The sequence below is a fragment of the Hypanus sabinus genome, chromosome 23 (assembly GCF_030144855.1).
Source record: "Hypanus sabinus isolate sHypSab1 chromosome 23, sHypSab1.hap1, whole genome shotgun sequence".
NCBI lineage: Eukaryota > Metazoa > Chordata > Chondrichthyes > Myliobatiformes > Dasyatidae > Hypanus > Hypanus sabinus.
In genome coordinates, this window is record NC_082728.1 from 33,236,344 (window position 1) to 33,264,251 (window position 27,908).

Genomic DNA, 27,908 nt, shown 5'->3' on the forward strand with positions numbered 1-27,908 from the left:
ACTGCATTTGGAGCATTGTGAGCAGTTTTGTGTCTTATCTAAGAAAGGATAAGCTGGTATTGGAGAGGGTTCAGGGGAGGTTTGTGAGAATGCTCCTGGGAATGAAAGGGTTAATGGCTCTGGCCACCAGGGAGAATCTTCCTTCTCCCCCTTCCATCAGGCAAAAGATTTTTAAAAAAGCCTGAAAGCACTTACTACCAGGCTCAAGGACAACTTCCGTACTGCTGTTATAAGACAATTGCATGTTTCCCCAGTATGATAAGATGAATCCTTGACCTCACAGTCTGCCTCATTATGACTTTGCAACTTGTAGTCTACCAGCACTGCACTGTCTCTGTAACACTTTATTATGCACACTCTTACTGTTTTACATTGTAAAACCTCAATGCACTTCTGTAATCAACTGATTTGTATGAAATTTGTGCAAGGCAAATTTTTCACTGTACCTTGGTACACATGATAGTAAACAGATTCCAATTCTAATTCTTCTCTATCGTATGCCAACCAGACCTTCAAACAAAGTTCCAGGTGCTGTCTTACCCACCATTCTATACCAGTGTACACATCATTATCCCTACCTGACACATATTTTGGTAGATGACTATTGCCCAGATTGTCTGTGTACCTACTTGCCCACTTTCTGGATAGTATACCTGAACCATTGCCTTAATCATCAACCCTAACAGCCCTAACACACTGTAAGCATTGAATGAGACAATTCTTGGTCTTGTGCCCTGGGCTTCCACATCTGTTAAGAGTCTGAGCTTATATAGATTGTAGGATGGGTCTGAACATGGATTTTGGAATGAAGAAATAGCTTTCATGTTAAATTTCTGACTGAAAAACTGGTTGACCTGCCACTACAATAAAATCATTCTGAATACTGTCTGAAATTTTGAGTGTCTTTTTTATTTTAAAAGTTAATTATTAAAGATTTATTACATTTCCATGAAATTAAGTAATCAAACGGAAAGGATTTATTTTTCTTATTGACTTCAGCTGTTCTGTGCCTTGATCGTAATCTTCAGAAATTCAGATTTCATCCTGTCTGTGTCTTGGAAAATTCTCTTAAATTTTTCTGTTGGTATCTTTCAGTTCAGATTTCAGTTCATTTATTTGGATGCACAAAGAACAGCATGAATAGCTGATTAAACTATGAGCTATAAACACAGGAATCTGGTGAAAATATATTGACAATAGTGATTTTGCTAATTTACATGAAGAATTATGTTGACAAAGGTAGATTAATGACAGAATCTGGCTCTTTTTTTGAGAATTAACTTGATACACATATTCAATTTTCTTTATCATCTGTTGGAGAAAAAAATAACTCATCAGTTGAAGGATGGAATTAAAGTAACCTCAGAGGAAACAAATTCTTTGCATTCAAAGAGAAGTACATGAAATATAGTGAGATCAGAGTGTGGTATGCTGAGATTCCATATCAGGGATGGCCAACCTATGGCACCTGTGCCAGAAGAGGCACATTGGCTGATTAGAAGTGATACAATGAACAGTGGGACAACGAATTCTTATTTATAGTGAGTCCGTCAGGAAATCCATTGTGCATTATTTGTGAAAACACTTTCTCACATAATAGAAGATATGATCTTAATAGACACTATAAAACATCAGACTGAAATAGAAGGAAAACTGAAGCTACTGCTTGGGTCTGAGTTTCAGAAAGAACATGCGATTAAGAAAAAGGAAGAAATCAAAAGAAGACAAAATATATTTCTTAAAAGACTCATTAAGGTAAGTAATGTTTATTTTGTTTTTATATTAAATCAATATACCATGTAAAAATGCTAAATATGTCTACATTAACATTTTCACAAGAATTGAATGGGGCTACAAGAGTTGTATAGCGTGGTGTGTGGCCAAGTGGTTAAGGCATTGGACTAGAGACCTGAAGGTTGTGAATTCGAGCCCCAGCCCAAGGCAGAATGTTGTGTCCTTGAGCAAGGCACTTAACCACACATTGCTCCAGTCCACCCAGCTGAAAATGGGTGACGGCAAAATGCTGGGGGTTAACCTCGCAATAGACTGGCGTACTATCTGGGGCAGGGGGGGGGGGAGTCTCATACTCTCAGTCGCTTCATACCATAGAAAGTGGCATAAGCACTGGCCTGATCAGCATATAAGGCTCGGAACAGACTTTAACTTTAACTTAACGAGTTGTATGGCACATCTGAACTCGTGAAAAAATTGATGCATAGAATGTAAAAGGTTGGCCACCCCTTTTCTAGATCATGTTAATACCAAACGGCAGGAGGAATTGGGGCTGCTGGAGAATATTATGTGAAATAAATCCCCAGAGCTTGATGTGATCTATCCCAAGTTACCGGGAGAGGCAAGACAGGAGATTGCTACAGCCTTGACAGAGTATCCTTTATATTGACAGGTCCAGGGGGAATGGAGAATACTCAATACTGTTCCTCTATTTTTGAGACAAACCAGCAAATTAGAGGCCTGTGAGCCTTACACAAAATTATTGGAGAGAATTGTTATGGATACGACCAAATTGCATCTGGAAAAGCAAAGACTATAAGGCACAGGAGCAGAATTAGGCCAATTGGCACATCGAGTCTTCTCCATCATTCCATCCTTTGGAGGAGGACATGTATCACAAACTTTATTGTGCTTTTTGAGGTAATTGATAATGGCAAGGCAGTAAATGCTATAGTAAACCTGTGGATAAGATTACTTGTGGTAGGTTAATCCAGAATACTAAGGCCCAACAGATCCATGGAGACTTGATAGGTTGGATGCAAAATTGGCTTGGCCATGAAAGAGAGAGTATAATTATGCAGGGGAGTTACTCTGGCTGGAGGTCTGTGGCCAGTGATGTTCCACAAGGGTCAATGCTGGGACCTCTATTATTTGTGATTTATATAACTGATTTGGATGGAAATAAGTGGCTGATGAATAAGTTTGTAAACAATGCAGAAACTGGGGGAGTTGCGAATAGTGTGGAAGGAATCAGTAGGATATACACCAATTGGAAATACGGGCAGAGAAATTGCAGATGGAGTTTAATCTGAATACATTTGAGGTGTTGTACTTTGGGAGGTCAAATGCACAAGGAATTTGTTCAGGAAATAGCAGGAAGTGAGGAGCATTATTGTACTTAGGGATATTGAGGAAGAAGTCAATAGCTCATTGAAAGTGGCAACACAAGTTATTAAGGTGGTAAGGAAGGGATTTGGCAGACATGCTTTCAGCATTTGGGCTGTTGAGTATAAGCATTGGGAAGTCATGTTGCAGTTGTATTAAACTTTGGTAAGGCCACATTTCGAGGACTGTTAGCAGTTCATGTTGCTGTATTATAGAAAGGACATGAAGGCTTTGAAGAAGGTCTGCTAGTATATCTCCTGAACTAAAGAGTAGTCACTGTAAGGAGAAGTTGGACAAACTTGGATTGTTTTTGCCTAAGCACAAGAGGCTGAGGGCTGACCAGGTAGAAGCATCGTACATTATGAGAGGCACAGCTGTAGTTGATAAAATCTTGTTCCAGGTGGAAATATCATATACGAATCAGCGTAGCTTTAAGGTGAGACAGAAAAATTTAAAGGAGATTTACAAGGCATTTCTTGTACACAGTGTGTGGCAGGAACTTGGAACAAACAGAATGGCAATGTTCAAGAGGCATTTATACAGTCACATAAATGGACAGGAACTGGAGGGGTATAGACCAGGTACAGGCAAATGGAAATACTTCATTTTCATTATGGCCATTGTAGGTCAAAGTGCCTGATCCCACACTATACTGTGCTATGCTCTATTTAAAGGTAAAATAACCCTTCCTTTTAGGAATTGTAAAGATATTCTTAAAAGTTACATACCTACAAAATTTACCAGCGTTGCTGTAGATTGTTTCCAGAAGTGTGCTTTTGAGAAAATGACAACATTAATATTTCAAATAAAAATAGCATTATATTCAATCTGAAAAGAGTTTCTTGAAACAACTTTACATGATTTAATACTTTACCATGAACCATATCACACTTGGTTTGCTGCTGAACCTCTCTGCCTTTTTTAACCTCAAAATAAGCTCAGAGGGCAAATGCAAGGCTAATGCATTTTGATGTGAATCAATGTGAAAGGTATCTGTTTTGTTTCTGAAAACTGAAAGGCAGATTATTGCTTCTCTACTGATGTCTATTTCTGACACCTCCCTCCCCTTTCTTGATCTTTCTGTCTCTATCTCTGGAGATGGCTTATCTACTGATGTCTACTATAAGCCTACAGACTCTCACAGTTACCTGGACTATTTCTCTTTCCACCCTGTCTCTTGCAAAAATACCATCCCTTCTCGCAATTCCTTCATCTCCACCTCATCTGTTCTCAGGATGAGGCCTTTTATTTCAGGACAAAGGAGATGTCTTCCTTTTTTAAAGGGGAATCCCTTCCTCCAGCATCATCTCTGCTCTTAAACGCACCTCTCCCATTTCACACACATCTGCTTTCACCCCATCCTCCAACCACCCCATTCGGATTAGGGTTCCCCTTGTCCTCACCTACCACCCCACCAGCCTCCAGGTCCAACAAATAATTCCCTGTATGTTCTGCAACCTCTAACGGGATCTCACCACCAAGCACATCTTTCCTTTCCCCACACTTTCTGCTTTCCACAGGGATAGTTCCCTACGTGACTCCCTTGTCCATTCGTCCCCCCCATCCTTTCCCACTGGTGACACCCGATGCAGACTGGGAGACCATTTCGCTGAACACCTACACTCTATCCACCAGAGAAAGCAGGAACTCCCAGTGCCACACATTTTAATTCCACATCCCATTCTCATTCTGATATGTCTATTCATGGCCTCCTCTATTGTCAAAATGGATCCAAACTCAGGTTGGAGGAACAACACCTTATATACCGTTTGGTAGCTGCCAACCTGATGGCATGAACATTGATTCCTCTAACTTCCATTAATGCCCCTCCTCCCCTGCTTACCCCATTTATTCCCCCTCCTCTTTCTTTTCTCTCTGTCCCTCTCACAATCACTCCTTGTCTGCTCCCCATTTCCCTCTGGTGCTCCCGTCCCCCTTTCTTTCTCTCTAGGCCTCCTGTCCATGATCCTCTCCCTTCTCCAGTGGTGTATCCCTTTTTACAATCAACTTTCCAGCACTTAGCTTCATCCCTCCCCCTCCTGCCTTCTCCTATCTTTTCGGATCTCCCCCTCCCCCTCTCAAATCTCTTACTATCTCTTCTTTCAGTTAGTCCTGACAAAAGGTCTCGGCCCAAAATGTCGACTGTACTTCTTCCTATAGATGCTGCCTGGCCAGCTGTGTCCCACCGGCATTTAGTGTGTGAGGCAGATTATTATCTAAGCAATGATAAATTGGGAAAAGGAAACGTGTTTCAAGTAGGTGCCTTTGTACGTTGAAAGTTGAAGCAAACAAGTATTCATATTAGACGATTTTTATTGCAAAAGCAATGTTGTCATCTTGGTGAAAGCCCAACTGGAGTTTTGGTCTCCTTATGTGAGAAAGAATCGGTTTGTCATGGGTGGAGTGAATAAATGTTAATAGAGAGATCTCTGAGATGGAATGACTATTGTATGCAGGGAGATTGGGTCAGTTAGGCAAATATCGACTTCAATTCAGAAGAATGAAGTTGGATTTCCTAAAAGTCACACATTCAAAAAAGCTAACACGACTAAATAGAGGCTGAGGAGTGCAGAAAAAGGGGTCATGGCTCAAGATATGGTGTATACTATACCGAGATCAGGAGAATTATACACACAGGAGGGAGTAGAGGCCAAACCATTAAATATATTCAAGAGGGCAGGTAGATGTATAGAGCAGGGGTTCCCAACTCTTTTTCTGCCAGGGACACCTACCATTAACAAAGGAGTCTGTGGCTCCAGGTTGGGAATCCCTGGCTTAGAAGGATTAAGAGAAAAGGGAAGGCAGGAATACTGAAGTGAATGATCATCCATGATCATGCTAAATGGTGACACAAGCCCAAATGACTGGATGGCATATTTGTACCCTATGTTCTATGTTTCAAAGTTTTTATGTTAAGTGCGCCAAATCCCATTCAGTCATTACTCCTTGCTGATCTAAATAGTTCATTTTTAAGCAATGCCTTGCATTTGTTATCCATGCATTTAAGTAGTTTCCTGAAGTTCTGTTTCTCTCATTTTAAGACCCTGCAACTTGCTGGAAACTTTTTGCTTCCTCCACCCTTGTCTTCCGGTACACATTTATTACAGATTTTATTCTTCCCAACTTCTTAACCCTCTCTCTTTCTCTCCTTCCAATACCTCTCAATATCCACCACTTTGCACCAGTTATTTCTTCACATGGGATATTGTCTCCATCTTTAGATGTGTCAGATTTCATTATAATTCTGTCCATGTTGAGATGTTTTGCTGTTAAATTGCTTATATTGTGTAGTGAATATGTGATGGTATTGAGAGAGAACAGGACTGAGGTCAACAATGGCCACTTTTACATTATATTGCTTATAATTAATGCTCTTTAGACTCTTTTCTGAAAAATGGTCACTCAGTTAAGTGTGGTGGGTGCTGCAGTCTAACCCTGGCTAAACTTGGAATGGAGAAAGATGGATTGGTAAAAGTGTGAATGGGTCTTTATTGAATGGAATGAAGAATAGAACCTTCAAAAACTGCTATGTAACACCAGTTTTAGAGTCTTTGAAGTAGCATAGTCTGACCTGGGACAATCAGTGTAGATTTGTGAGGGGGAAGTTGTGCCTCATGAGCCTGAGTGACTTTTTTGAGGAAGTGACAAAACAAATTGATGAAGATGGAGTGATGCATTTGATGTTTATAGATTTAGTAAGGCACCAAAAAAGCTTCTCCATGGTAGGCTCTTTCAGAAAAGCAAGGAGGGAAGTGATCTAGGAAAACTTGCCTGTATGGATTCTGAATTGGCTTCCCTATAAAAGTCAGATTGTGGTTGTAGATGGAATGTCCTCTGACTGAAGCTTGGTAACAAGTGGAATTCCCGGGGATCTGTTATGGGACCCCTACTCTTTGTGATTTTTATAGATGTCTTGGATGAGGAAATAGAAGGGTGGGTTAGTAAATTTTCGAATTCCACAAAGATTGGTGTTGTGGATAGTGTAGAAGGTTGTTTTAGATTACAATGGGACATTGACAGAATATAGGGCTGGACTGATGAACTGAGATGTGGCAGATGGAATTCAATTCAGAAGAGTGTCCAATGATTCGCTTGGAAAGGTAAAACTTGAAGGCAAGGTACAGTGCTAATGGCAGGACTTTTAACAGTGTTGAGGAACAGAGGGATCTAGGGGTGCACATGCATAGATCCTTTAGAGTTATCATGCAAGTTGATAGGGTGGTCAAGGTGTATGTTGTGTTGGCCTTCATTATTTGGAAGATTGATTTCATGAACCACAGAATAATATTTCAGCTCCATAAAACACTGGTTAGACCACACTTGGAGTATTGTGTTCAGTCTGGTCGTCTTGTCTCAGGAAGGAAATGGAAACTTTAGAGAGGGTGCAGAGGATGCTGACTACACTAGAGTACAGGTCTTATAAGGAAAAGTTGAGCAAGCTAGGACTTTTCACTGTGGAGCAAAGAAGAATAAGGCGACTTTATTCAGGAGAGTGAGTGTCAGCAAATTCCTCAGTGTTATCATTTCAGAGGACCTGTCCTTCACCATCATGTAAATACAATTACAAAGAAAGCACAGCAGTACCACTATTTCCTTACAACTTCACTGAACTGTTCCACGACCTATGGAGTCACTTTCAAGGACTCTTCATCTCTTGTTCTCAACTTGATGTAATTATTTATTTCATTTCTCTTTGCACAGTTTTTGTCTTTTGCACATTCGTTGTTTGTCCATGTTGTTGGATATGGTGTTTCATTGATTGTTTTGTTTCTTGGATTTACTGTGTATGCCCAGAAGAAAATTATCTCAGGGGTGTACATGAGACATATGTGTACTTTGATAATAAATTTACTTTGAACTTGGTAGAGGTATATAAGATGATAAGAGGTATAGATCGAGTAGACAGCCAGCACCTTTTTCCCAGGGCAGCAATGGCTAATTTGAGACAAATACTTTTTAAGTAATTGTAGGAATTTGTAGGGGGTTGTCTGTTGGTGGTAGGTTTTATTTACACACAAAATGGTAAACGTATGGAACAAACACTCTGCCAGGGATGGTGGTAGAGGCAGATACATTAGAGAAATTAGAGACTCCTAGATGTCCATTGCATGAAAGAAAAATAGAGAGCTATGTGGGAGGGAAGAGTTAGATTGATCTTGGGGTAGGCTGAAAAGTGAACACAACATCATGGGCCAAATGGCCTGTATTGTGCTGTAGTGTTCGACGTACTGTGTTCTTCCCTTTCACTGGCCAGAATTAATACTCTACCTTTAGAAAATTTCTTCCTGCAGTAAAAAGCTGCTGTGCACAGCAGTATGAAGAACACAAAGGAGAGAATAACACCAACTCGTGTTCTAACATCATCCAATGGTTGCTGAGAAATTTCTTCAAATTTGAAACAATCCAATTCTGCAATGGAAAATAAATAATTAACTTTTCTCAAAACGTAGAATTTACATTCTGTAGCACAAAAATGTAAACTTAATATTTAATTTTGTAATTGAATACGTACAATATCAATTCATGAGATAACTGCACTGAGACAAGTAAACTGTCTAGGATACATAGGTTACACTGAATTGGGACTTTTAGACAAGCCAAATACGCTCATGCTCAGCTGCAACTTGTGCGCATTATTGCAAATGATTCTTTGAGGCAAAGGAAACATGAACCATATTAATGGAAATTCAACTTGATGGGAATTTCAGCTTTGGAGGGTTTCAAGGTAATCATAAATTTAAAAAGAACTAAATCATGGAACACTGCTATCAAAAAGGTCCTCACAAGTCCAGAGTATAGACAGGATAGGGACACCTGGAAGATGCGTCAGATCAGATCCACAACATTCTAAAGAGGGAAGGTGAGCAGCCAGAAGTCTTGGTACCTGTTTGCACCAATAACATAGGAAGGAAAAGAGAGGAAGTCCTTGAGATGATTTAGGGAACTGGGTAGAAAGCAGAAAACTGGCCAGGTTTTCACATGATAGCAAGATAGGTGGAGGGGCAGGTAGTGGTGTGGAAGCAGGGAGTCTGCAGTAGGATTTAGACAGATTAGGAGAATGATCAAAGATGTTGTAATCAGAATACAGTCTCAGGAAGTACAAGGTTATGCTCTTTGGTAAAAGGAACAAAAGCACCGACTATTTTCTAAACAGGAAGAAAACTCAAAAATCTAAGGTGCAAAGGGAATTGGGAGAGCTCAAACAGCAGTCGCTAAAGATTAATTTGCAGGTTAAGTTTGTGGTGAGGAAGGCAAATGCAACTTTAGCATTCATTTCCAGAGGACTAGAATAAAAGAGCAAGGATGTAATGCTGATCATTTATAAGGCACTGGTGAGGCCTCACTTGGAAAATTGAGAGCAGTTTTGGGCTCCTTATACAAGAGTCGATGTGTTGACATTGAAGAGGGTTCCAAGGATGTTTATGAGAATGTTTCCAGGAATGATCAGGTTATCCTATGAGGAGTGTTTGTTGGCTCTGTGCCTGTATTCACTGGAATTTAGAAGGATCAGGGGTGATCTCATTGAAACCTATCGAATGTTGACAAGCCTAGATAGAGTGGCTGTAGAGTATATGCTTCCTATAGTGGTGAGTCTATGACCAGAGACCCAGTCTCAGAATAGTGGGATGTCCATTTAGAATGGTTGTTGAATCTGGGCAATTTGTTGCCACAAGTGGCTGTGGAGGCCAGATCATTGTATGTATCTAAGGCAGAAGTTGATAAGCTCTTCATTAGTCAGGGCGTGAAAGGTTGTGGGGGGAAGGTAGGAAAAGGAAATGGATCAGCCATGGTGAAATGGTGGAGCAGACTTGATGGACAGAATGGCTTAATTGTGCTCCTACATCTTTTTGTCTCATGGTCTTATGGAATATTCAAGATAGTGGGTACTTAACAACCAATTTAAGATCCATAGCTAGGCAAGATCTTGGGTTGGCTCCCTGCAGTAGTTTCTATTTTAACATTAAACTGAGGAGTGTTTCCTGGAACACAAGTGCAGCAGAAATAATGCAAACATTTTAAATATGATTACAAAATAAGAACAAAACTCCTATTAAAATTATTCCACATGTTATAAGGAATACAAAATATAATTATATGCAGTAAATCATGCAGATGTACACTCAGCAGCCATTTCATTATAACATACACCTGCTGTTCGTCTGACTGTGGAATGAATGTTGATGTTGGGTGGGGTTGTCTGAGTATCTCTGAAACTGCTGATCTGGCATTTTCATGCACAGCAGTCTCGAGAGTTCGCAGACAATGGTGCAAAAATCAAAGCACATCCATAGAGTGTCAGTTTTGTAGTTGAAAAACCCTTTCTAATGAGAGAGGTTAGAGGAGAAAGTCCCAAAGGTTCTGAAACTCCAGACTGGTTCAACCTGACAGGAAGGTGGCAGGAACTCAAATAATCTTGCGTTACAACAGTAGGGTGTAGAAGAGCATCTCTGAATGTACAACATGTCAAACCTTAAAGTGGATGGCTACAGCAGGTGAAGACCACAAACATACACTCATTGAATGGCATAATTTGGTAATTTGGTACAATGCAGAACTGAGAGGAGTTATAATTGTTGGGTTCACTATTTCTGCCCACTATAAATATGATTTTTGAAGTATGATTCAAAAATCCATTACAATGAATCACACAAGGGAGCTTCATGATCTTTGACATTCTTGATCATTTATTTAGTTCAAACTGATCATCAAGTTCCATTAAGCAGCTGCAAGCTTCCCGACTTTATTCCTCTATCCAGATTCAGATCTTGTCTTCATATCCACAGTTTCTACACACCTCTAGTCACAGCCATTAGGGTCTTCTATTTCCTCTCCTCACCACATTATTTGATCATTATCATATTGACGTGCAAATGTGCTTGTTTTACTCAAGACAACTGCCACATACTCCAAGTTGCAATGTTGATTAAATGTCAGTAGTGAGTAGCAGTGAATAAATACATGTGTTTCTTTTCATTGAGTCACTGATTGAAATTGTTACAGCATACATGGAGGCCTTGTATTTTATAAACAGCCAATTCACAATAGAGGCTCAGAAGTTGCAGAGCTTGCATTTAATGATAAATAAGATTCAAACTTACCTTTAGATTTGCAATCATTTCCAATGCAAACAGAACAAGTATAGTTTATAGAGCACCAATCATCAACTGCTGTAATGCAGCTGGTGATGTTGTACAATTCACCTGATCGCGCAATGTCAACACTATTAGGTGAGATGGTTTCATTTGTAGTCTTCCAATAAAGTTGTGCCAGTGGATATCCAACTGTTGTGCACACAAGAAATGTTTTGCCATTTTCTTCTTTTTTGCTGATATGTGGCCCAGTATATGGAGCTGAAAGACATGCCTTACACCTTTAGCCATGTGACCATAGCATTGGATGCACAATGTCTAATAGGATTAGCACTAATATCCATATTAACATTATGAATGCCTTTTTCCAGCTTTCTTTATAGAACAGCTTACATTCATATAACTCACTGCATAATTCAAATCTGAAACTATTGGACTATTCAAACTTTTAGGGTATTGACAGATCAACGTTGGAACTTAGTGAGATATGAGGCAGCAGTTCTCCGTTACTTAGTACAAGAGGTCTATAAATAAATCGAGGAAAAAAAAGTTGCGGATCTTCAACTGATAGAGCCTCAAATTCAAAGATCCAAAGTACATACTTCCTGTAATTTGATTTCTTGCCAAATATATTTTGTAAGCATTACTGCCAATTGCAGATACTGTATACAAATACACCATTAAAGGTACTAAATTTTCCTTTTATGTCCCAATAACCTTAGGAGATTAGTAATGCAGTGGGTCAGAAATTACAAGTGTTGTAGCTTGCTCCTTTATTGCTATCATTTTAAATGACTAAACAAATATATTACTATCTCTTCCCTTCTTCAAATGTCAGAAAACCTATCTACTTCGTATACTATTCACACAGGAATTTTTTCTTTTTTTAGACCACGATGGTCTAGAATTTAAGAATCTCCGATGTCTTCTTTCATTAGAAACTTCTATATTCTCAAATATAAATTATGTACTTAATCAACAAAAAAATGTTATTGTCCGGTCCGGTGCCCGCATTCCAGGTCTTGATCCGGTCCGCAGATTCCGGACTTCAAGTCTTGCAGCCATCCTTCCCGAAAGCCAAATAGGATTATCTTGGCTTAAGAAGGTGCACCTGTTGCCTATCAGCTGGCAGGTGGATTTAAGGGACTCTGGGACCAAGCCTAGTTGGGGGATTGTCTTGTATGAACTGGTTTGCCATGTTTTGAGGTGTTTTGTCTGATTGGCTCTGTTTGTTCAGGTCATCCTGGCTTGGAGGGCCCACGGCTTCATCCTCAAGTTCTGTGATTCAGCCTTGGAGTCACCCTGGACCAAGTTACCTTCCGATGCCTTGCCTCCATTGGGTAGCGGGCTGGACTGCTGTTGCCTGGCGGGGGGACTGTCCCCTTCCAACCACTCACCTCTGATGGGTTGTGCCTGCACCTGCCCAGGTGTTCCATGTCTTGCACAGGCCTCCATGTTCCTGCCTGGGAGGTGGCCCTGCCAAGGAGTTATGCGGCCGCCCAGGGGGCTCTGCTGCTGTGCCACGGACTCTGGGATCCAGCCGAGCCATGGACTCTCTCTGAACCCCAGGATTACCTAGCATGCCCCGTCTCTTTCGCATGCTCTGGTCTCCCCATCTGGTTCTATCCTTTAGTTATTCCTGTCCTGCCCCTAGTACTTCAGTGCCTGCGTCCTGCACTTGGGTCTAGCCTCCTGTCCCCATGTGACAAGGAATCATTTATTTTATTCATGCACATTTATTCAGTGTTTGATGGAAAGGAGCTTCACTCAAGTTGGTAGAATTCAAAACAATTTGTTGCAGTGATATGACTTCTAATGATGATATAAATTCAGCCATTCTTCCCTGTCTAAATATAGCTATCAATATTGCATATGTCAGACTAACTCACAAATCGAGGCACTTAGAGAGATACAGTATTAACTGCAATTTTTTACCAATTAGATGTAACCAATATTCATAAAGAAAATTAAAAGCAGAGAAAATACAATATTACCCACCTCTAACTATCAAATCGATGGATTTCGAGGCATGTCCATGATCTGTTTCCACGGTGAATTGATATGTTCCATTATCAGATGCTTGTATTTTCTGGATTATCAGGGACACATTCTGTGAATCTTGATGATGTAATTTAATTCGACCCTGAACTCCAGTGTCATTTTCATTTGAGTTAAATTTATATACGATTTTATCATTCGATCCACTTTCATGTAGTTTTGTTAGAGTGAGTGTTTTCATCCCTGCTGCTTCCATACTGCATGGTAGATTGGTGTCCTCGTTAAATATTCCTATTACTGACTCCACACAATCCAGCTTTACAAATGCTAGAAAATTAATTTCCAATAACTTCAGTCACAAGTTTAACAATCAATGTTGAACGAGCTATTTATTGAAAGGCTTTCAGTACTTACGTTCTACATAGTGCATGTTCAGGTACACGATCAAATAAAAAAAGTTCAAACATAACCCCATTTCTGTCATTTGATTCACCTGCAGATAATACAGATAAACAGTTAAAATCACAGGAATCTTATAAAATCCATTCCACTTTTGTATCATAATGTCAGTATTGTCTTAAATTTACTTGTACTTTGGTCATGAAAATGAAAGTGAATAGTATTTGATGTTTCAAAAATATATTAAATAGATCGAGTACAATAATTTAACAGTAAAATCACCACTCCTCTACATAATCTTAGTGCCCCTTTTACATGACTTTCCTTCTGCAGGTGTCTCTATGAGATGAGACCTTTGTGGCTTGAGACGAATGCTTATTTTCAGAAGTGGACAGAGAACATATAATTGCAAATTTCACCATCTCAGCCTGAGCAGCAACATTCATGGCTGGCTGAACTACAAGCAGCAGTGAGGTGGAGAAAAGTAGATGCGGCTAAGAACCATGGCTAAAATCCTGGAGTGTGAATACAGACGCCTCTACATAATAATTTAAAACTGATGATATGCTGATTTTTCTTCTGAAAAGTAGTGGAATGCAAGGTTTGATCAGAAAAAAAGAAGCATATGGCAGGTATAGGCATCGACACTCAAAACGGACATCTGCAGAATATAGAAGATTTATGAGGGTATGTAAAAAGAAATTAAGAGGACAAAAATGAGGCTATGAAATATTCTTAGCAAATAAGATTAAACAGAATCTTAAGCCCTTCTATAAGTCAGAAGTAACAAGAGGGTAGTAAGGGTCCAAATGGTAATTCATGCATGCAACCAAGAGGGCAATATTCTAAATAAATACTTATCATCTTTGTTCACCAAGGACAAGGATGTGGAGCCCAGCAAGTTTGAGGAGAGATAAGTTGCTTGGCAGCATATAGGTATTAAAAATGTGGAGGTGTTGACTTCCTTGAAACGTGTGGTAAACTATGTATGCCTGTCTGGACACACCCCTCTGCTGACTGCTCCTGTGGCTCCTCCGACAGACCCCTGTATAAAGGTGACGGGGCACTGCTCCTCCCTCAGTCTCCGACATGGTCGTGCTCCCTTTTCGCTGTTAATAGAAGCCTATCATTCACTTCCAGGCTTCTAGAGTTATTGATGGTGCATCAACATGTAAGGGTGGATAAACCTCCAGGACCATATGAGATCTATCTCAGAATGCTTTGAAAAATAAAGGACAAGATTTCTGGGGCACAGATGGAGATTTTGGCATCTCTATTATCCATAGGCTCGATATCAGAAGATTTATGTATAGCTTACACTGTTCCTTTGTTTAAGAAGTGTAGAGATAAGTCAGATAGCTACAAGCCAGTGGTAGGGAAATTACTGGAGAAAATACTGGCACAGTATTTATATACAGCTGGAGAAGCAGGAACTGGTTAGAAATACCCACCGTGGCATTGTGAGGGGGTAAAAACTGTCCTAGTAATTTGATTGGATCCAAAATTGGCGAAATGAAACAACATTGAGTTGAGTAATGGGAGCACGTTTTTCTGACTGGATGTTTGTGGCCATAGAGATATCATAGGTATCTGTGTTGGAAGCTTTGCTTGTAGTCCATATCATTGACTTGTTTGTGAACATACGAGGTATGATTTGTAAGGTTGCAGATGACTTTAAAATTGACAGTGTTGTGTATAGCAAGGAGGTCACCTAAGCCTACAGAAGGATATCATTCAGATGGAATGTTGGGGTAGAGCATTGTAAAATGGAATTTAATCCCAGACATTGCAAGGTGATACACTTTGGGAAGTGACATGTTGACAGGTTATATGCAGTAAACAGTAGGTCAATGAATGAATCTGAGGGGTGAGTTTCTCTTACATTGAGAGTGGTTGATATCTAGAATGTGTCGCCAGGAAAGATGGCGCAATCAGATACTATTACTACGCTTAGCAGACATGTAAACAGACAAGGCAAAGAAGGATACAGTCATGATGCAGACAAATGGAATAAGTTCTGTTGAATAAATAGATGAGCATCGACATGTTGGCTGTAAGGCAAGTTTCTTCACTGTACAACTCTATGACACCATGTCAACAGAACTGAAATTATCTTACAGTTATACAAACTTGTGGTCAGGATGAACAAATTATTGCATTTATTGCAGGATGCCACAATTTAGTAATCAAATATTGTCTTTGAAGGTGGGGTGTTGGGGTAGAGGGGTAAGTGTCTATATAACATGTGACACCAGTCTGTATCACCTTAGTAAAATTCTTCAGAGTAGTGATAATTAACTGGGGATTTAATAGAAGTATTTAAAATGAGGAAAGCCATTGACAGCTTAGTCTGAAATGAATTTATTTGGTGGGAAATTTTGAAACACGAACTTTAAAGTAAAACATGGGCCAGAAAGCATTCCTCATTCCAGCATAATGTAGAATTCTCTATCCAGAGAATTTCTGAAGCTAGTTTAGATGGCCATTTCAAACTACCAAGAAGCATAGAATACAACAGCTAGAACTATAGAAAAGATCTGAAGGAGTGAGTGCAGTTCCAGAGACAGGAAGTGAGAAGGGTAAAATGAGTAAAAGGATTGTCAATAGCCCTGCAATAAAAAAAGTGCCTGGAATAGAAAATTGATAGCACAATATCTAGAGCATGCCTATTTTTATTAATGAATTTCCTGACCCAGGTACCAGAGTGGTTGGTTCTCAATTGAGAGATGCTAACACACTATTTGCTCTCAAATCTCCAATGCTGACTTTCATTGCAGATCCAAATTGACTGCACTCTGTCATGGGGAAATTAATTGAATGGGCGCTACCTCTACTCGTCCCGAACCACTGACTCTTCATGCTAAGGGCGATGATACCTGGTTTTCCATCCAGAGAAATCTTCATCCTACAAGTACCATCCTTGTCAAACTCCACAGGGGTTCTACAGTATATTTTTCTATGACATTACCCATATTGCTTCTGTACTCTCAAACTGATCAGTCCACCAAACCTCTTCAACAAAACCCACCTCCAGATATCAATCCTTGTACTAATTCCTCTATCTGGGGTAGGGAGACCAGAATTATACATAATATTTCAGTGCACTTCCTCAGGGTCCTTAGTAATTGCAGTGAGATAGATGGATCCCTGAATTACAAAGAAACTACAGCTGTGCCTCTACTTCCTGAGGCGTTTTGTGAAGATTCAGCATGACATCTAAAACCTTGTCATCAATAAACGTATGGTCGATGGTATGTGGACTGGCTGCAGCACAGCCTATATGGAACATCAAAGCCTTCGAATGGAAAATCCTATGAAGAATAATGGATATAGCCCAGTACATCATGGGTAAGGCCCTCCCAACCACTGAGCACATCTACATGGAGCGTTGTTGCAGGAAAGTAGCATCCATCATCAGTGATCCCCACCACCCGGGTCATGCACCCTTCTCACTGCTGCCATCAGGAAGGAGGTACAGGAGCCTTTGGACTCACAGCAGCAAGTTTAGGAACAGTTATTACCATTGTTGTATCAAGCTCTTGACCCAAAGAGGATATCTTACTCAACTTCACTTGCTCCATCACTGAAATTTTCCTCAAACCTATGGACTCACTTTCAAGGACTCTTCATCTCAAGTTTTTTATATTTATTGCTTATTTTTTATATTATTATTAATTATTTAGAAACATAGAAAACCTACAGCACAATACAGGCCCTTCGGCCCACAAAGTTGTGCCGAACATGTCCCTACCTTAGAAATTACTCGGCTTACCTACAGCCCTCTATTTTACTCAGCTCCATGTACCTATTTAAAAGTCTCTTAAAAGACCCTATCGTATCCGTTTCCACCACCATTGCCAGCAGCCCATTCCACTCACACACTATTCTCTGAGTAAAAAACTTACCCCTGACATTTCCTCTGTACCTACTCCCCAGCACCTTAAATCTGTGTCTACTTGTGTTAGCCATTTCAGCCCTGGGATAAAGCCTCTGACTATTCACACAATCAATGCCTCTCATCATCTTATACACCTCTATCAGGTCACCTCTCATCCTCCTATACTCCAAGGAGTAAAGGCCGAGTTCACTCAACCTATTCTCATAAGTCATACTCCCCAATCCAGGCAACATCCTTGTAAATCTCCTCTGCACCCTTTCTATGGCTTCCACATCCTTCCTGTAGTGAGGCAACCAGAACTGAGCACAGTACTGCAAGTGGGGTCTGACCAGGGTTCTATATAGCTGCAACATTTTCTCTCAGCTCCTAAATCCAATTCCGTGATTGATGAAGCCCAATACACCATACACCTTCTTAACCAGTGTCAATCTGCACAGCTGCTTTGAGCGTCTTATAGACTCAGACCTCAAGATCCTTCTGATCATCTACACACCGAGAGTCCTACCATTAATACTATATTCCGATATCATATTTGATCTACCAAAATAAACCATTTCACACTTACCTGGGTTGAGCTCTGTCTGCCACTTCTCAGCCCGGTTTTGCATCAATGTCCCGTTGTAACCTCTGACAGCCCTCCACACTATCCACAACACCTCCAACCTTTGTGTCATCAGCAAATTTACTAACCCATCCTTCCACTTCTTCATCCAGGTCATTTATAAAAATCACGAAGAGTAAGGGTCCCAGAACAGTTCCCTGAGGCACTACACTGGTGACCGACCTCCAAGCAGAATATGACCCATCCACAACCATTGTTTGCCTTCTGTGGACAAGCCAATTTTGGATCCACAAAGTGATGTCCCTTGGATCCGATGCCTCCTTACTTTCTCAATAAGCCTTTCAGGGGTACCTTATCAAATGCCTGCCCTTGACAAAGCCATGCTGAGTATTCCTACTCATATTATACCTCTCCAAATGTTCATAAATCCTGCTTCTCAGGATCTTCTCCAAAAACTTACCAACCACTGAGGTAAGACTCACTGGTCTATAATTTCCTGGGCTATCTCTACTCCCTTTCTTGAATAAAGGAACAACATCTGCAACCCTCCAACCCTCCAGAACCTCTCCCGTCCCCATTGATGATGCAAAGATCATCGCCAGAGACTCAGCAATCTCCTCCCTCACTTCCCACAGTAGCCTGGGGAACATCTCATCCAGTCCTGGCGACTTATCCAACGATGCTTTCTAAAAGCTCCAGCACATCCTCCTTCTTAATATCTACATCTTTTCCATTTGCTGAAAGTCATCACTACAATCACTAAGATCCTTTTCCATAGTGAATACTGAAGTAAGTTATTCATTAAATACCTCTGCTATTTCCTCCGGTTCCAGAAACACTTTCCCACTTAATTTTTGTATTTGCACGGTTTGTTGTATTTTGCACATCAGCTGACTCTCAGTTGGTGCTGTCTTTCATTGATTCTATTATGGTTATTATTCTATTACGGAGTTATTGAGATTGCCCTCTAAATGCAAGTCAGGGTTGTATGGGGACATATTTGTGGATAATCAGATTCCTCCGAACATCAACAGCTTTCCATTTTCCTCAATTTACAAAATGTTTCGCTTTCAACTTCTTGTTCTACCTGTGGATACCACTCCACCATTAATTTCTACCTCGCATTCCTCTTGTCCTTTCATTCCCAGTTCAGTGAGCACGTTTCTCCTTGAAGTTCCTATGCCTTTCTTATTGCTCACACACAAACAATGTGATGAAATTAGATAAGCGGCGTGAGAGAGGAATCCCTTTAAATCACACACCCGGACTGAAAATACACACAGCAGCCGGGATCTTGCCTGAAAAGGAAAGCTCCGCAGAGTAGCGATAAAGAATAGAAAGAAAGCGTCACTTTTCTGTTGCGCTCCCCGTTCCCCTGAACTCTGGGTCACCTGGAGAGGGGTCCCAAAAGCTGACGAAAGGGCTGATTTCAGAGAGGGCACCAAGCGCCATTAGGTGTATTGCAGCTGCTACGCGCTTCATTTAAGTTTGTTATGAACCCTGTCCCAAGTCCAACAAGTTAATCTCGATCTGACACGTTGACAATTCCTTCCCCTCCGAACCGACCCCCGAAGTTCCTCCAGCAGTTCGCTTGTTGCTTAAGCGCCCAGCATTAACCCTTTCTTGTGCCTGAAACAAGCAGTTTATTCTGTCGAAGCGTTGCCGAGAGAGAAATGACCACTAACCGTCAACAAGGAGATGGTGTGTCCCGTAGTCCTGCAGACTTCACGCTGTTAATGCTCGTAGACAATATCCATTCTGACTGATAACGATGGGACTTCACATTCCCATTAAAACCAGGGCGGGGGAAGACCGCTTCAACTCTTCTGCACCACTCGCTAAATTAGCGTCCTGGTAGTTTCTCTTTCGCTGCAGAGAATCCGGAACAATTGGTAATTATAAATTCTTGCAAAGGAAAACAAATCATTCTCGGCGCAATCTGTAATCCGCCACTCAGAGACTTGATAAACTATCTTGTCGAAAGTATAAGTTTTGAACAATCCAAGTTATTGAAATAGTATTAAATGAGAATAATTTCAAAGAAGCATAACTACTTCTAACTTGTTAAATATGAAGTAATCTAATCAAACACAAAGTTCTCAGCAGCCTATTAATCACATTGCATTAGGGCTCAGCAATCACTTATTGGGTTGGGGAGCTTGGGTAAACCCCCGCTACACTAGCTACTTCACACAGTGCGGACCAGCACAGCTCAGCTGTCCTGACGTCTGTAGTTAAACAGGAGAAAGATGTGTCTCTGCTCTCAGAAATAGCGCAATATTCCTTTCACATGAACTGCTCAGACAGATGGTATGACCACATTAATGGGACTTTATAGACAGTAGACAATAGACAATAGGTGCAGAAGTAGACCATTCGGCCCTTCGAGCCTGCACCGCCATTCGGAGATCATGGCTGATCATCTACTATCAATACGTGGTTCCTGCCTTGTCCCCATATCCCTTGATTCCCCTATCCATAAGATACCTGTCTAGCTCCTTCTTGAAAGCATCCAGAGAATTGGCCTCCACTGCCTTCTGAGGCAGTGCATTCCACCCCCCCCCCCCACACAACTCTCTGGGAGAAGAAGATTTTCCTTAACTCTGTCCTAAATGACCTACCCCTTATTCTTAAACCATGCCCTCTGGTATTGGACTCTCCCAGCATCTGTAACATATTTCCTGCCTCTATCTTGTCCAGTCCCTTAATAATCTTATATGTTGCAATCAGATCCCATCTCAATCTCCTTAATTCCAGCGTGTACAAGCCCAGTCTCCCTAACCTCTCTGCGTAAGACAGTCCAGACATCCCAAGAATTAACCTCGTGAACCTACGCTGCACTTCCTCTACAGCCAGGATGTCCTTCCTTAACCCTGGAGACCAAAACTATACACAATACTCCAGGTGTGGTCTCACCAGGGCTCTGTACAAATGCAAGAGGATTTCCTTTCTCTTGTACTCAATTCCCTTTGTAATACAGGCCAACATTTCATTAGCCTTCTTCACTGCCTGCTGCACTTGCTCATTCACCTTCAGTGACTGATGAACAAGGACTCCTAGATCTCTTTGTATTTCTCCCTTACCTAACTCTAAACCGTTCAGATAATAATCTGCCTTCCTGTTCTTACTCCCAAAGTGGATAACTTCACACTTATTCACATTAAACATCATCTGCCAAGTATCTGCCCACTTACCCAGTCTATCCAAGTCACCCTGAATTCTCCTAACATCCTCATCACATGTCACACTGCCACCCAGCTTAGTATCATCAGCAAACTTGCTGATGTTATTCTCAATGCCTTCACCTAAATTGTTGATATAAATCGTAAACAGCTGTGGTCCCAATATCGAGCCCTGTGGCACCCCACTAGTCACCACCTGCCATTCCGAGAAACACCCATTCACTGCTACCCTTTGCTTTCTATCTGCCAACCAGTTTTCTATCCATGTCAATATCTTCCCCCCAATGCCATGAGCTCTGATTTTACCCACCAATCTCCTATGTGGGACCTTATCAAATGCCTTCTGAAAATCGAGGTACACTACATCCACTGGATCTCCCTTGTCTAACTTCCTGGTTACAACCTCGAAAATCTCCAATAGATTAGTTAAGCATGATTTGCCCTTGGTAAATCCATGCTGGCTCGGCCCAATCCTATCACTGCTATCTAGATATGCCACTATTTCATCTTTAATAATGGACTCTAGCATCTTTCCCACCACCGGTGTCAGGCTGAAAGGTCAATAGTTCTCTGTTTTCTCCCTCACTCCTTTCTTAAAAGGTGGGATAACATTAGCCATTCTCCAATCCTCAGGAACTGATCCTGAATCTAAGGAACATTGAAAAATGATTACCAATGCATCCACAATTTCCAGAGCCACCTCCTTTAGTACCCTAGGATGCAGACCATCTGGACCTGGGGATTTGTCAGCCTTCAGTCCCATCAGTCTACTCGTCACTGTTTCCTTCCTAATGTCAATATGTTTAATTTCCTCTGTTACCCTATGTCCTTGGCTCATCCATACATCTGGGAGATTGCGTGTGTCTTCCCGAGTGAAGACAGATCTAAAGTACTTATTAAATTCTTCTGCCATTTCTCTGTTTCCCATAACAATTCCACCCAATTCATTCTTCAAGGGCCCAACATTGTTCTTAACTATCTTCTTTCTCTTCACATACCTAAAAAAGCTTTTGCTATCCTCCTTTATATTCCTGGCTAGCTTGCATTTGTACCTCATTTTTTCTCCCCGTATTGCCTTTATAGTTAAGTTCTGTTGTTCCTTAAAAATTTTCCAATCATCTGTCTTCCCACTCACCTTAGCTCTGTCATACTTCTTTTTTTCTAATACTATGCAATCTCTGACTTCCTTTGTCAACCACTGTGGCTCCTTCCCCCCTTTGAATTCTTCCTTCTCTGGGGGATGAACTGATTTTGCACCTTGTGCATTATTCCCAAGAATACCTGCCATTGCTGTTCCACTGTCTTTTCTGCTAGGATATCCGTCCATTTAACTTTGGCCAGCTCCTCCCTCATGGGTCCATAGTCTCCTTTGTTCAACTGCAACACTGACACCTCCAATCTGCCCTTATCCTTCTCAAATTGCAGATTTATTATAGAACACTCAACAGTCCATGGGATTTAGAGGAAGAAGTTCATAGAGAGGTCACAGACAGTTGCAAGTAACAAGGTTGTGATAATAGGTAATTTAAACTTTCCACATATTTAATTGGTACATCGAAGTCCCAACTGTGCGTTACTACATCACCTATTAGGGAGTGATCAGTGCGGGTGACAGAAATTTGTATAGAGAAACATGTTGTATCTAGTGTTCCTAATGACATCAGTTTCAAGGTAATTAATGGAAAAGCATTGGTCTGATCCTTGGGTTGAGATTACAAACTGGAGAAAGGCCAATTTAGATGGTATCAGAACGAATCTGGCAAGTGTGGTAGGGACAGGCTGTTTTCTGACAAATTGTATACTTGGTAAGTGAGTGGCCTTCAAAAGTGAAATTTTGAGAGGAGAGTTTGTATGTTCCTGTCAGAATAAAATGCGAGGATAACAGCTTTAGGGAACCATGATTTTCTTGAGATATTGAGCCCCAGGTAAAGATAAACAAGGAGGTACATAACAGACATAGGCAGGCAGGAACAAGGGAGATACTTGAGGAGTATAAGAAATGCAAAAGAACACTTAAGAAGGAAATTGGAGGGCTAAAAAGGACATGAAATTGCTCAAGCACACAAGGTGAAGGAGAATCCTGAGGGTGTCTATAGATATATTAAGAGCAAAAGGATCACAATGAACAAGATCAGAGTGGTAATCTATGTATGGAGCTGAAAGAGATGGGGGAGAATGTAAATGGAGTTTTTGAATCTGTATTTACTCAGAAGAGGGACACAAGGTCTATATAAGTTCATCAATGCAGCTGTGAGGCTACGCACTCTATACAGATAACAGAGGAGGAGGAGTCATGAGGCAAATTAAGATGGGTGAATCCCCAGGGCCTGACAAGGGAGGCCAGTGCAGAAACTGCAAGGGCCCTAGCTGAGACATTTAAACATCCTTAGTCACAGGTGAGGCGCTGGAGGATTGGATAATAGCTAATGTTTTTCTGTTGTTTAAGAAAGGCTCTAAGAATATGATAGGGAATTAGATGCTGGTGAACCTGACGTCAGTAGTAGGAAAGATATTGGAAGGTATTCTGAGGGGTACCCTCAATATAAGTATTTGGATAGACAAGGACCGATTAGGAATAGTCAGCATGGCTTTGTGCATGGCAGGTCATGTCTAACCAATCTTACTTAAAGAATTTTTCGAGTAAGTTACCAGGAAAGTTGATGAAGGCAAAGCAAACCCTTTGACAAGGTCCTACATGGGAGGTTGGTCAAGAAGCTTGAATCACTTGCCATTCAAGATGAGGTAGTAAATTGGATTCAACATTATCTTTGCAGGAGAAGTCAGAGAGTGCTAGTAGATGGTTGCCTCTCTGACTCGAGGCCTGTGACCAGTGGACTGCCACTGGGACTGGTGCTGGGTCCATCGTTGTTTGTCATCTATATCAATGAACTGAATGATAATGTGGCAAATTGGATCATAAAATTTGCGATGGCACCAAAATTGCCAGTGTAGTGGAAAGCAAGGAATACTATCAAAGTTTGGAGTGGGACCAGGACCAGCTGGAAGAGTGAGTTGCAAAATGGCAGATGGAATTTAATACAGACAAGTGTGAGGTGTTGAACTTTGGGAAGTTCAAGCAGTGTTGGTCTTACACAGTGAGTGGCAGGACAGAGAGGAGTATAATAAAATAGTGAGATTTGGGAATACAGATTCATAATTCCTTGAATTCCTTTTCAAACGTTGATAAGGTCATAAATAAACATTTTGGAACATTGTCCTTCATAAATCAACACATTAGTGCAGGAGTTGAGAGGTAATGTTGAAATTGTATAAGATGTTGGTGACACCTAATTTGGTGTAATGTGTGTTGATTTGGTCATCTACCCAAAGGAATACTGTAAATAAGGCTGAAAGAGTACAGAGAAAATTTACATAGATGTTACGGGGACTTGAGGATCTGGGTTATATGGAAAGGTTGAATAGGTTAGGATGTTATTCCTTAGAACACAGAAGGTTGAGAGGAGATTTGATAGAGGTGTACAAAATTATGAGGGGTATAGCTAGGGTAAATGCAAGCAGGCTTTTTCAGCTGAGGTTGGGTGAGATGAGAACTAAAGAACATGGGCTAAGGGTGAAAGGTGAAAGGTTTAAAGGGAACATGAGAGGGAGCTGCTTCACTCAAAGGGTGGTGAGATTGTGGAGTGAGCTGCCAGTGCAAGTGATGGATGGGGCATTGATTACACCATTTTACATAAATTTGGATAAGTACATGGATGGAAGGGGTATAGAGGACTGTGGGTTAATGGGGCTAGGGAAACTAATAGTTCAGCGTGGACTAGATGGGCCGAAGGGCCTGTTTCTGTGCTGTAGTGTTTTATGTGTCTATGCTCCATGTAGATCACAGGAAATGAAATGCATCAGTCAAGGCTGCATTGTGGAGGGCGTTGGGATGTAAGAAATTCATCCGTGATCTTACTGATTAAGGGAGCACACTGGAGGAACACCTAGCCTATTATTTTTTGTAAGCTTTTCCTGTGTTGGTAGTTTATGTGTTTGGTAGTGAGGACTCCTAAAAGGAGATTTGCTGGAATCCTTAAGATTGGGCAAACATTGATTGGGAGCTCAGGTTGTTTGAACTGCATTACACAGGACGGCCATGAACAGATCACTTGCTAAGTACCGTGCAGAAGAAAACACTAGGCAGTGTTTCCTTACCCATGGATAAATTACTCATGGATAATTTATCCTAAACCAGAAGAGAATTTGAATCACCATTGTGAGTCCAGGGCAGATGGAACCAAGATTCTTGCATTATAAACATCCCAGAGCACATGAACTATTTCACTGAGTAACTTTGAATAGAACTAAAAATTTAAGTAAACAGCAACTCTTCTAAATTATTGGTTATGGAAAAGTCCTGGATGAAGTTGATTAGACTTGAAGCTGAGATTACTGACATTGCAATTGTTAGTTATATTTGACATAAAGTTCTCAGAGGTTTCAGTTGCAATGGAGTATCACAAATAATTTTTTTAAATAGTTCACTTTTCAAAATAAATTTATTATCAAATTATTTTATATCACCATATGCTGCCTTGAAATTCATATTCTTGAAGGCATTCACTTTAAAACAAAAACTGTTGTATAACAGAATCAATGAAAAACTACACATAAAGATTTACAAACAAAGAATGTACAAAAGAAGACAAATGGCAAAAATAAAAAAAGATTATAATGAATAAATAATACTGAGAACAGGAATTGGAGAGTTCTTGAAAGTGCGCCCATAGGTTGAGAGAAGTTATCCACACAGATTCAGGAGCCTGATGGTTGTAGGGTAATCCCTATTCCTGAACCTGTTGCTGCTGGACCTATAGCTCTTGTACCTCCTTCCCATTGTCAACATAAAGAAGTGAGCATAGGCTGGACAGTGCAGATGATTAATGATGGCTGTGGTTTTTTTGTGGCAGTGCTACTTGTCGATGTGCTCAGTGGTGGGGAGAGCTTAGCCTGTGATGTATTAGGCTGTTATCCAACACTTTTTGCAGACTTTTCTGTTCTTGTAACTGATTTTGTCATCCTTGCTTCTTCGTCAATAGGGTCTGAGTTAATTTCAGCACTCAGGATGAAAAGCCAAATGTGACATTTACACCACATAACCTCCTGCAGAGATCCTCTCAGTAATTCCAAGTGCTCTACTGTCAACACTGATCAGAACATCAGAGATTTAAGACATAGCAGATGTTGGAATCTTAAGCAAAAACAAACCTCTGGAGGAAGTCAGTGAGTGAAGCTGCTTGACCCCATGAGTTCATCGGCAGATTTCTTTCTGATGAACACCTCGTCTGGATAAATCACTGGAGAGATGATTATCAAAGCAGATCAAAGAGCAGAGGGCTTAGTATTTAATTTAAAGCTGGTAAATTTTTGAGAGCAGTAATTGGGAACAGATGTACTCTGGGAAATTTATATTGGAAATATGGAGCTTGCATAAGGGGTATTTGCATGGGCTTCTGGATTAATTTTCTTGTTGAGACAAGGAAAGATTGGAAGGGAGAAGGAACTATAATTGACATGAGAGGTGGAGCATCTAGTCAAGAATTTTAGCAAGCAAAGATCAGATTTGGACACCCTTTATTCAGACAAGAGTCTTGAGAGTTACAAGGTAACAAGGAAAGAACAAAATAAACATAAGAGAGCTAAAAATGGACGTGAGAAAGCCTTGATGAATAGGATTAAGAAAAACCTTAAGGCTTCTACACATATATGAAGAACAGGAAGGTGAATACTTTGTTATAGGTCTTCAGAGATCTGTAACTGCTCCCTGATGTTAGTGAGGAGAATAAGTCATGCCCTCATGGTGAATGATGGATGCCACGTTCTTAAATAACTGCCTTTTGAAGATGTCCTCAATAGCTGGGAGGGTTGTGCCTCTATCTGGAAATTTATTCAAGAGGGAGCAGTGTACATGAGAACAGTTTCTGTGGTGCCACAGAAAACAAGTGGCAGCTGTGAAAAGAGAGAATGAACAGCCGAAATACCTAACCACAAACCACAGCCACCATTTACTTTTGCCTACATTGCTCCGGAATAAGTGATTCCTTTATCAGCCTCTACAGCCATCTGAGGACCCAAAAATAGGCAACCCCTTGGAGAACATCATATTCAACTCAAGTGATTGCACTACTACTATGGATAGTAATCAATTTTGACTTTACTTTAGTGTAGGTAACAGGAGACAAATGATTGGAAATAAATTAGATTTGGACCCCCTTTATCCATAGATTTAAAACAAATTGAGAATGTGTTACCTGTAGGTTTTGATGGGAATAAATGCAGAACTTATTGCTAAAATCTTTACCAGCATGTCAACTGTTTGACCTGTTTACTTGTTATACATTCTATGTTTTTTCTGGCTTTAGTGTTTGTAGATTTACATTCAGATCAGCTTCATTCAACAATATTTACCATTGCTAAACAGGTCTAGGCACTTAGCTTATGGAAATTCCATCATTCTTTCCGTAGATCTGATCTGATGTTTCTCTTTTACATTCCTCTGATAAATTTATGTAATGCTGGTTACAAAATATTGCTATCGTTCTCTGAGTGGGTATGAATATCAAAATGATCTTACTAATAGTCATTTCTATTGATCGTGCATAGAGATTGCAAGTACAAATTCAGCTTTGTTACATGGTGAATAAAAATGTTTATCAAAAAGG

The 27,908-nt window shown here is 40.5% G+C and overlaps 2 protein-coding genes across 2 annotated transcripts in view; both read right to left on the reverse strand.

Moving 5' to 3' along the window:
* LOC132380318 (uncharacterized) overlaps nucleotides 1-27,908 on the reverse strand; it is a 129,301-nt gene that overhangs the window by 5,110 nt on the left and 96,283 nt on the right. The gene's annotated exons all lie outside the window — the stretch shown is intronic.
* On the reverse strand, nucleotides 895-20,178 carry LOC132380109 (butyrophilin subfamily 1 member A1-like). The gene is made up of 7 exons (XM_059948690.1): nucleotides 19,750-20,178; nucleotides 13,620-13,698; nucleotides 13,206-13,532; nucleotides 11,217-11,468; nucleotides 8,386-8,526; nucleotides 3,846-3,890; nucleotides 895-1,311 (listed from the first exon to the last, which is right to left on the reverse strand). Exons 2-7 carry the CDS (start codon nucleotides 13,687-13,689, stop codon nucleotides 1,295-1,297), a joined length of 852 nt encoding a protein of 283 aa, XP_059804673.1. The 5' UTR covers nucleotides 13,690-13,698; nucleotides 19,750-20,178; the 3' UTR covers nucleotides 895-1,294.

What these genes read in the sequence shown, in the direction of transcription:
- LOC132380109 (XM_059948690.1), bottom strand. Translation starts at nt 13,689, where the DNA reads ATGACAGAAATGGGGTTATGTTTGAACTTTTTTTATTTGATCGTGTAC. An exon ending in GAACATGCACTATGTAGAAC is followed by an intron (nt 13,533 to 13,619) that starts GTAAGTACTGAA and finishes TTAATTTTCTAG; the next exon opens with CATTTGTAAAGCTGGATTGT. An exon ending in CATCGATTTGATAGTTAGAG is followed by an intron (nt 11,469 to 13,205) that starts GTGGGTAATATT and finishes CATGTCTTTCAG; the next exon opens with CTCCATATACTGGGCCACAT.